Source organism: Sciurus vulgaris, assembly GCF_902686455.1.
Source record: "Sciurus vulgaris genome assembly, chromosome: 4".
NCBI lineage: Eukaryota > Metazoa > Chordata > Mammalia > Rodentia > Sciuridae > Sciurus > Sciurus vulgaris.
In genome coordinates, this window is record NC_136464.1 from 9,231,568 (window position 1) to 9,242,533 (window position 10,966).

Below are 10,966 nucleotides of genomic sequence, written 5' to 3' on the forward strand. Positions count from 1 at the left end.
GGGGCTGAACTATGTATTGTTTCTCCACATGGCATCTCTTCTTGGAGACAGAGCATCTCTCCCCGAGGTTAGGACAGTCATTTCTCCACTGTCCGTGCCCCACCACCACCTCCAGGGTCAGAACAGATATGGATACAGAAAAGCTGAATGAGGGAGCCAGGGTACATTCCTTCCTCATCCCTAACCCATCCTGCCTCTGGCTCTGCAGATTTCTGATCCAGCGCTGGAGTTAAGCTTATTCAAAAGGAGCCGCTTTCACTTTTATAGGTCTGGCTCAAAACGGGCGAGACAGGCAGCGACAGTGCTGAAACGTCAGCGGCACTAAACCCGTCCTTCCCGGGAAGACCATCTGAGGAAACTACGGGCCAACAGGGCAAAGCGACGCTGCTCCTTTCCCAGAAAAAGTTAAACTTTTCACTGAGAGGAGCCATGAGAAAGTTGCTGCATGGGTAATTTGAAAGCCAGGAGGGGAGCAGAGAATAGAAGGAAGGAAGCAACAGGGTCCTGGGGTCCAAAACCGCTCGGTCCTCAACTTCTTTCCACTCGTTATGTTTACATTCCTGTTCTATTTGTCCCGGGGTCCCTGGTGCTGTGGTTTCCCGCGAACATCCAGCGGCAGGCCGCAGGGCCGGATGCCTTGTCACCCCCGCCCGGGGCTGCCGGGCAGAGCGCGCAGGGAACCCGCCAGGCGCGGACCAACCCCGGGCTGGGCGCGGAGCTCGCTTCCGAGGGAGCCCGTGGAATGCTGTCATCCCAGGGCCCTACCCACCTCTCCCGGCGAGCGGGCGCCCCAAACACCCTACAACGGTCCGTTGCCCCTCGGCTTGCCCATCCGTCCCGCGGGGCAGATCAGGGTGGAATGGAGGGATTGGGGAGCTGCCCGGTAGCGCAGGGCGGGAGGGGTACCTTGTCCGCAGGCGCCGCGTTGTAGGACGATGACCGGCGGCTGATGCAGCCTCTCGGAGCGACGGCTGGCAGCGCGCAGCTGGCACAGGTTGGCGTAGGTATTGGCGTCGCTGCCGCACACCGGCTCGCTGCTGGCACACACACACTGTCCGGCTTGGGACCGCCGGCGCACCGTGGCCGAGGCGGGCACCCCGAAGGACACCACACACTGCAGCCCCTCGCCGCAAGGGCCCTCCTGCAGGCCGCACGCGGCGCCCTCGGGGGCGCCGCACACCTCGCAGCAGCCGCACGCGTCGCGGACCCGACCGCCTTCGCAGTTGGCCGGCGGAGGGGCGCAGCGCGCGGGCTCGCAGCGCTCGGGACAGCCAGCGGCTGGCCCGGTGGCAGCAGGCGCGGAGCGGCCGGTCCGGGGCGGCAGCGCCGAGGCAGGCGCCGCCAGCAGCAGCAGCAGCGGGAGGAGCACGGCGCGCGGGGACTGCATGGCGGATCCGACGGCGGCGGGCTGGACCAGGGCCGGAGAGGAGCGCCGGGAGAGCGCGGGAGGGCCTGGGAGGCAGCGGGTGCGAGTGCGCGCGGCCGCACGGCCCAGCCTATTGGCCTCACGGCGGTGACGAGCCGCCTTAGGACGGGCACAGCGCCCGGGAGGGGGGTGGCCGCAGGGAGGGCGGGCGGCCGGCCCGGGACCGCCCAGGGCGGGGAAAGGGCGGGCGCGCCGGGACAGGGCGGGGCGCCGTCCTCCCTCCGCGGGGCTCAGTTTCCCCTTCTACGCGCCCCTGGAGCTCCTCCCGCGGGGTCTTCGCCGCGATTCGAGATCTTAAAACCAAACCAAAACGACAGTCTGTCGAACCTGCCGTGGCCCCGCGCGCGAACGCAGGGAAAATTCCCGCAGGTCTCCTAGTTGGGGAGCCGCCCTGGCATTGCGGGCCGGGCTGATCTCGAATGGAAGGGGCGCTGCACAGACCCCGGGAAGCAGCCGAGCCACGCACTGGAGCTGACTGACCCCGGTCCTCCGCACGCAGGCCAGTGACCGTGGACCTATGCAGCGGCCCAAAAGCGGCGTCCGCGGGGCTGTCAGGAAGCCAGCGTCCAGACCTATGGTTAGGAGAAAAAAGCAAAGAGCCAAAGTAAGTTAAGAGGTCATTCTTTGCACCTGGTTCTTTTTAGAAGTTGATATCGCTGGTGGGCAGGCTAGTCCACGGAGCATCGCCGAAAGGAGACGAGTACCTGGTCGAGGTGAGGATGGTTTCTGGTCGGGGAGGGACGTTGTGCGGTTTAAATTTGCCACCACGTACGCGTGATCGTCTCAAAACGTTTTGTTATCAAATAGAAGAGCTCGCCTTTGATCTTCCACCTGAGACCTTCAGTGCATTCTTGGGACAGAGGTGAATTTGGTAATCGCCAGGAAGGGCAGGAGGAACTTGAAGTCTGGTCCCTATGCCCAGGGGCGGTCTTGGCCACACCAAGCAGCTGGTCAAAGCTTACATCCAAGGGCACAGTAGGAGGAGTCTCCGCACGCCCCTCCTGAGCAGAGGCCCCCAGAAACAATGTGCCTGAGACCAGGAGGAGATTTGCACGGGTTTCCTGGTCTTATGCGTCTGAGTTGTTCCCTTGTGCACACGTTCCCTTTCCAAGAAAAATAGCTTAAAAAGTAAAAATCCATGTACTTCCTAATTCCTCAGAGGATATCTCAGAGGTGAGCCTTATTCACAGCCAAGTTCCAGAGGAGTCCACAGGCCAGGGGCCCAGTAGCCCTGGGTATGAGAAATGCTTGGTGTCCCCAACCTGACTTCCTCTGACCCCACTACAACATTTCATTCAGAAACGAAAGCCAGACTCCCAGCTGTACAAAGGGAGGCCTTGACCCAGAATCCACTCAGCCCAGGAGACCAAGGGGGCAGTTACCTCACCAGCACCCGGCTAGCTGATGAGTCTGGGGAGGAGTGCAATCAGCAAAGCTGATCACCAGCCAAAGACTCCTGGGAGACCCATGAACCCATGAAAGGGGCATGTGGAGGTGAAGAGTAGTGAAGACCTCTGTGTCCTGGTCCTTTATTTTACAGATAAAACCCAGTGCTAGGAAGGCTGTGGCTCCAGGGGAGGGAGGCATCACACACAAGTTCAGAGTGAACTGTCCCTGTGCCCAGCCCCCATCCTCCAACCAAAGGCCGGAACACAGGGTGAACCAGCTGATTTAAGAGAGTGTGACCAGCCAGGCACGGTGGTGGTGCTGGCCTGTAACCCCAGGGTCTAAGGCTGAGGCAGGAGGATCACAAGTTCAAAGCCAGCCCCAGCAAAAAGGAGGTGCTAAGCAACTCAGTGAAACCCTGACTCTAAATAAAATACAAAATAGGGCTGGGATGTGGCTCAGTGGTTGAGTGCCCCTGAGTTCAATCCCAGGTACTCAAAAAAAAAAAAAAAAAAAAAAAAAAAAAAAAAGAGCACAGCTTCCCCACAGCTGGCTGGGGAGGGATTTCTGCCCCTTGCCTGAGTCCCCATCATCCACCCCACTCCGCCCAGCCCTCACTGCCCCCGCATCTTCTACCCCACTCCAGTACTGAATAACTTGCACTTTCCAGAACATTCCTTCCTGCTTAAAGTCTCCATGCCTTTGCTCCAGCTCTTCCCTCTGTCAGAAATGCCCTTCCCCTTCATGTGACTAGTGTGACCTAATGAAACAGTGTCCTCTGAGGGGCCTTGGTTCAAATCCTACTTCTGGGTTTGAATTCTGTGACCCCAGGGTAGTTTCACCAGGAAAATGGCAGTGACTACACATCTTCCTTGAGTGACTGGCCTGAGGCCCGCCCTCAGGCGCCACTCCTCAGGGCTCTTCCAGCCACCATGCTCCTCTTCCACCCTCTTCCACCCTCCTGTCCCTGCCAAGTGCCATTTCCTCTGTCTCTCACCCTCGGGCACCTGTGTGACTGTTACTGCCCCAGTTCGTCACCCCACCCCCAGGACAGGGGTTCAGTCCTCCTGGTCTTTGAACATCCTGGTACCAGCACAGTGCCATGACACGGCCTGCCCTTTGGAAAGTGTCTGTGGAGGTAAACCATCCCTGCGATGGAGAAGGACCTGGAAGGGGTGTTTGTAATGGTGATGAGACTAAGTGCAAGACGCGGAGGCCTCCTAGGGAGTAGGCCTCCTATGAGAGACGAAGACAGCGCCTCCCCAGTGCTGAGAGCCATGCGGGGGCTTCTTGGGGTCAACAGAAGGGGGACTGGATGACCACATGGTGCCCAAGAGGCAGAACTTACAATGCCCAGGGACAGAGACTGCCCAGCATGGTCACAGAATCATCTCCCAGGGACAGAGACTCTGCCCAACATGATCACAAAATCATCTCCCAGGGACAGAGACTGTGCCCAGCATGGTCACAGAATCATCTCCCAGGTGTGAGTGCTCTGGCGTGACAGGTCACTAAGAAAACAAGCTTGAGAGAGGGACCCTGTCTTAGTCCATCTCCCATTGCTGTAACTAAATACCTGAGGCTAGGTCACGCAGAAAGAAGATTCACCATTGTGGTGCCTGAAAATCCAAGCTAGTTCAGCCTCTGGTAAAGTCTTTCTGGTATAGCACAAGTTGGCAGATGGCATGGTGGTGGGAGCGAACGTCCACAAGATGTAGAGGTCACATGGAGAGACTGGAATAAGAGGGATCCAGGGCCGAGGCTTGCCCTTGTTGTAACGACCCACTCTTGGGAACTCACTGGGGTCCCTCGAGGACTGCATTACTCTCTCCCAGGGGTGATGCTCCAGTAACACAGTCATATTCCACCAGGCCCCATCTCTGAAGGGTCCACCACCTCCCAGCCTCTCTACACTGGGGACCAAACTCGCAGCACATGAGCTTTTGGGGGACACCCTCAAGCCACATTCAAACTGTAGCTGGTCCCAACAAATCCTTCAACTCTAAGAGAAATAAAGTCCTGCTGGAAGGATTAGCCCTGAATAGTCCACACGGGAGGGTGCTCTGTGTGCCTGAGCGTGAACGTGTGATTCTGTGCATGTGACCATTGTGTGCACATGTGGAAGGGAACAAAAACACCGTTGAAACCCAGCACCCCACACCCACCCTTGATCTTCACGCACCCTTGATCTTGGCGGGATCCTAACACCTCCTCCTCTGCAGGCAGTGCTTCCCATCGGCAAGCCTTGCTCTTTCTCTTCTAGAGTCTTCCCCATCTGCTCCCATTTATAAAGAAAATGTCTTAAAGCATGCATTTTTTGATGCATCATGAAAATTCATTTCTCACCCACAAAGTCTTGGCACTACTTCCTAAAGAGGATTTTTCCAAAAAAAAAAAAAAAAAAAAAGAGGATAACGCTAAAGCCAAACAGGCAAGTTCCTTGCATCCTCTCTGCAGCCCTAATTTACAGCATTTGAGCTTTGATTTTGAACAGAGGAGTCCATTCATGAATAATGAATGATGAAGCGCAGGGCTGCCAAAGCCCTGATCAGGAAATGAGGCTCCTGAGTTGGAACCCAGCAGCCCTGGTTGCTGTCCAGTAGAGGAAGGATCTGTTACCCCCACCTCTGTTCTCTCAAAGGTACAAAGGACCCAGAACGCTCCGGTTTCCTGTCCTGATTCATAGGACCTAAAACCCAAGGCGCTCCATTCATGATTCTGACTCTTCCTATAAACGTACACTCCCCAATCCCTGATTTCCAGGGGCTCTCGCCCCAGGGAGATGAAGTACAAGCTTCTTCACCTGACTTCCCAAGTCCGCCATGGTCTCACCCAGACTGGCCCTCGAGGCAGGCTGTTCAGTGGCCCCAGGGCAGCAGGCACCCTTCCCCAGCCATTCATCCTCCCAGTAGCAGAACCTTGGCAGGCTCTGATAGCAGGTGACTGAGCCGGTTAGAGCTCCCTTTGCTCTGGGTGCCAGGCTCGCTCCCACATCCATTCAGCAGCTTATGTGACCCAGGCACTCTGCTCAATGGCGGAGAGGCAGCCTTGGAGTGCCAGGTGCCCGGGGAACTTGAGGCCCAGCATTTTCTGCAATTCTCTGCCTGTGCTCCCAAGAGGGCGGTTACTGGTTACAGGGGACCACTGAGCATTTGAAGTGTGGCAAGTGAAAACAAGGACCTGAATTTTTATTTCTATCTAATCTTAATTAATTTAAATGTAATAGCCATGTGTGTGCACCCCACGAGCCACCTGAGACCCTTGGCCCTACAGAGAGGGGGCTCAGAAAACAACTGCAGGGTGACTGGAGGGCATCCCACCTGGAGGGGATCAGGATGTTAAGAGGAGATGGCTAAGCTAAGTGAGCCAGGCACAGAAAGACAAGGGCTGCCTCTTCTCATTTGTGGGAGCTAAAAAAGCCAATAGTGTTTTCTAGAGACTGGGAAGGCAGGGTGGAGAGAGAAGGACAGAGATTAGGTATGGACACTCTAACACAGGTAACTAGGAGGGACTGGTTCTGGTGTTCCCCAGCAGTCAGTAACTACAGTCTATAGCAATCTATGACATATTTTAAAATAACTAGAAGAGTCCCAAGGTTCTCAACATATAGAAAAGATCAATGTTGAGGAGGTGGAAATGGTATTAACCCTGATTTTACCATTAAACATTTTATTTATATGTGTGTGTGTATGTATAGATGCATGTTAGATTATCATACAGTACCCTGTAAATCCATAAAATATTAGAGTATTAATTAAAAATTTTTCATTTTTTTTTCCCAAAAGGATATTGGGCTACATCTTGAGGGATGGGGAGGATTTGGGCGGGTAGACAGAAAAGGGGAAGCCCACTCTTGGGGTATCATGAGTCCGCCCAGGTGGGGAACCTCCAAGCTGCCCAGGATGGCTGCAGACTGACAGGCGTCCCCAAGGCAGGAGAGGCTGCTGAAGGGAAGGGTACCCTGGGCCAGACTGCGACAGACTCTGGCTATCCTCCTAACAAATTTGGATTTGACGTGGGTGCTGATGAGTAGTTTATCAGTTGTTAAGAGGTGTATCATCTTGGGGAGACAATGATTCAGTCACCCATTATTAAAAATAGATATATTATTATATTTTGGCTGAGGAGCACTTTGAATTAAATTGAAGATGCAGTCAGTGTAACCCAATAGACTAAGAAGTAAATAAATTCCATTAGCTTTGTAACAATTCATTTCAGAATGAGCTCTCCAATGCAAACCTTTTCAAAAAAACAGCTCAAGGCAAAGATGTTTAAAATATTTCTGAGCTCTTCTAAAGTGCTTTAGAAGTGCTAATACCAAATCATAAAACCTTCCTGTCTATTAATGAAAGGACCCTAAACCCCACCCCCAGGCCTGGAACAACTGTTTCCCTTCAATCCTTCAGGTACTACATATTTTTAAAATCCATAATTCAGATCTTTCATTAATTGAAACTAAATTAATGAGGGATTTGAACTGACCTTTCTCCTAAATCAATCGCTTAGACCAACATTCCACTTGTACATTAATTGCCCCCTTCCAACATATTTGCTTTAGAAAATCAAAAGTTCATGGCAGTGGACCAAATTCTTCACTCCCAGTGATGAAGATCAGTCAGACACAAATTCAGAAAGAACCACAGGCAGCTGCCAAACTGCAGTGAATGACAACTTGCAACTCTGGAACAGCATGTAAAGCCGAGCAAGGTCAAGTTCAGGACAGGCCCCTTTGGGGCAAAATTGTTTGACTTTGAATCAAGGAAATGATGAGCCAGAATGTTAAATGTGCTTGTAACAAGAAATTTTTTAAGGGGGAGATGGGGAATTTTAAACTTTTGAGCTATTTTATTATCTTAATTATATAGGCACTCCAATAAGGACAAAGGTCCAAAATTCTATAAGCATGAAGAAGCATCCATCAAGTTTTTTTTAGCAACATTTCAACATTTTTAACCAACTTGACCTGGAAGACTCACATTCTTTCTCTACAGACTTGTATTATTATTTTCTTACACACAGCCAAGTGTTTTTCTAATTCCTAAATGAATGGGAACCGTGAGCAAGGTAGAGTGGAGAGGATTCAGGAAGAGCAATACTGCTCTAAAGCCCGGATGAGCAGTCACTCTCCGCTGAGTTTTACCTTTCCTTTGGGATAATTCCAGACCCAGTTCACTGCCTGAGGGTCTCCTCTGGGCTTTGGCTTCTTGCTTACCCAGTTCTATTCTCTTAATGAGTGCACTTTCCTGTTTCCTTTGTCTGGCACATATAGGTGCACCGGAAATGTTGACATTCCTGATGCTGACTTGCCAGCTCTAGGGAACATGTCCTGGGAGTTCTGTGATGCACCGGAGGGCTGCATGGACCTGCCCTGCCTGGGCCTCCCTGCAGCCATGCTAGGGTAGAGGTCCTCAAACAGCACATGCATCAGAAGCACCTGCAGGGAGTGTCAAGTTCAGACCGCTGGGCTCCACCCCGAGTTTCCAACTCAGTAGGTCTGGGTGCATTCCAACTAGTTTCCCACGATGCTGATGCTGCTGGCCCAGGGACCTCACCTTGGTTATGAATGACAACACTGAACCACCTGTGTTCCCCTCCTGTCCCTGTCTACCTCTGGTTCGCTCTACTTGATAAAATGGGGGAGAAGCAAGGGGAGCCCACCAGCAGCCTTGGAGGGTCTCCCTAGAGACTCCAGAGCTGAGCCTTGAAGCGTGAGAGGGGCTAGAGGTCAGTGGTGAAGGAAGGGCAGATCAGGACGGACCCACTGACTAAATGCAGAAGAACCTGGGCTCCAATCGGGAGGAGGAGGGTGTCGGTAGAGTCCCGTGTCAGAAAGACCACCAGGGCCCAGTGGAAGCTGGCCTGAGGGACAGAAGCAAGGAAAAGGAGTTCAGAGGCAGATTCTAGGAGAGAGGAAGGACTGGTAAGGTATGGCTTTGGCAGCTGGGATCAGGGAGGACAGCAAAGACAGGGTTCCTCTCTGCCCTCACCAGCTGCTTCTCCTTCCCTCCCAAGTGAAGCACAGACACTCCAGGGAGGAAATAAAGAGACCCCTCACTAAGGTTGGCAGACTGGCCATCCCAGGCCTCAGGAGCTCTCCTGCCCTCTCCCTCCTCACAGTTCCGCTCCTGGAGGGAGAAGGTGCAGCATGCCAAGGCCCTGGGACCCCAGGGTGCTGTCCCCTTGCCAAGCTGGCTGGCCATCTCACCCAGCCAGGGACAAGATGCCTTTCCTAAGTCACACAGAGGTGTCCCAGGGTTCAGAGTACCCTGACAACTCTACTCTAAATTGTAGGGTGACCTCAGGGAGGGCATCCTCCCCTTCGGCTCCCACAGTCCTCCTCTGCCAGGGAAGATGACAGAGGTTCCTGATGTTGATAAGAATCATCTGTGGAGCATTTTAAAAGGGCCTGTAGCCAGGAGTTGGGCAAATATAAGTTTGGTGGATTATAATACCAAATCAATGTTGATTTTCTGGTTTTGATCATGGCACTGTGGTTACATAAGAGAAAAAAATGTTTTAAGAAAAACCCACTGAGCTGGACGCATTGGCACATGCCTGTGATGCCTCCTGAGGCAGGAGGATCACAAGTTCAAGAGCAGCCTCAGCAGTTTAGCAAAACCCTCCACAAGGTAGCAAGACTCTGTGTCAGAACAAAAAACATTAAAATGGCTAAGGATATAGCTGAGTGGTAAAGCACCCTGGGACTCAATTTCCAGTATGGGGGAGAGAGAGAGAGAGAGAGAGAGAGAAATGCCTAGAGAGAAAATCTACAGAGACAGGAAGATGAGATGAGTGGGTTACTTGGACCTGTTTGAGCAGAGACTAGTTCAAGTTTTTCAGGACTTTTTTTTTTTTTTGGATCCCAGGAATTGAATTCAGGGGCACTCGACCACTGAGCCACATCCCCAGCCCTATTTTGCATTTTATTTAGACACAGGGTCTCACTGAGTTGCTTAGCATCTCGCTTTTGCTGAGGCTGGCTTTGAACTCATGACCCTCCTGCCTCCGCCTCCTGAATCGCTGGGATTACAGGCATGCACCACTGGGCCGGGCACAGGGGTTATTTTTAAGAGAAAGAAAATGTTTTGAAATTGTGAGAGTCGTATATATCGATTTTTTAAGAAAAAACCCTGGAGCATTCCTAGTGTCTCTAATGTGAAGAGTGGTCCCCTCTACCCAGGAGCAGGGCTGAGAGCAAAGACAGGCCGTTTCTATGCACCGATTCCATGTGAATGCACCTTCTAGCCACTTCACGTAAAGCCAGGGCAACGATAATCAGAGGTCTAAACCCCCATGACACTAGCAGTTTTTTAACTCTTAGCCCGTATTTAATCAGCCAATCTATGTCCAGGCAGGCCACCACATTGTCCTCTCACAGCTGGCTGGGCGCTGCCAGGGAAGCCTGTCTGGCCCACTGTGCCAGATGGTATGAGGCGCCTAGCTGGCTCTGGTCCCGCACTGCTGTGTTGACAGATGCTTGCAGCCACAGCCAGGTATACCACGGAAGGAACACATTTTTGTCTTGACTTTCGTTTACTTTCTTCTCTTAAACATGGTTCCAGTTTTGATGTGACTTTCAGCTGTTCGCTGTCTGCACTCCCAGACGGGTGGTGGCATGGCACCAGCGGAGCACTATCCTGATGAATCACGGCCAAGGTACTTTTCCACTCAGCCAGCTCTCCATCCTTCTCCATCCTTCAGGAGAGCCCTGTCACCTTGCATTGCAGAGATGTCTCTCGCCCCAACCTCTTGTGGGCCGTGTGTAGATGCTGGTCCTGGCGCCTAGTTGGAAAACCAGTTCTCTATTTATTTAGAAAGCCAAAACACCACTTTGAGAAACCAGGCCCCTGAAAGCTGCACCCCCTTCCTCTCAGGAAGACCTACAGCTCAGAAGGAGAGGAGAGAGAAATAACCCAAGGCCCTAAGCTTCAGGAAGACCAAGTTCAGGAAATCCTCCTTAATGGCCAGACTTTCCTGGTTTGAAATGCAAGAGGACGTCAAGATCCCCAGGGTAATGCACATACACTGAGTGAGGCATGCAGGGTACAGCACGTGTACACTGCTGCTCCTGATGATTTAGACAATGATATTCAGACTCAAACCTGGAGGGAGATGAGGTTAACCGTGACTCACTCTGAATGGAGGGGTGATGGG

The 10,966-nt window shown here is 52.7% G+C and overlaps 1 protein-coding gene across 1 annotated transcript in view; it reads right to left on the minus strand.

Moving 5' to 3' along the window:
• HTRA1 (HtrA serine peptidase 1) overlaps positions 1-1,441 on the minus strand; it is a 45,714-nt gene extending 44,273 nt beyond the window's left edge. The window contains exon 1 of the mRNA XM_079138491.1: positions 907-1,441. Within this exon, the coding sequence (XP_078994617.1) occupies positions 907-1,387 (481 nt within the window). The 5' untranslated portion in view covers positions 1,388-1,441. The remainder of the gene's footprint in view (positions 1-906) is intronic.
• Positions 1,442-10,966: the final 9,525 nt, after the last annotated feature.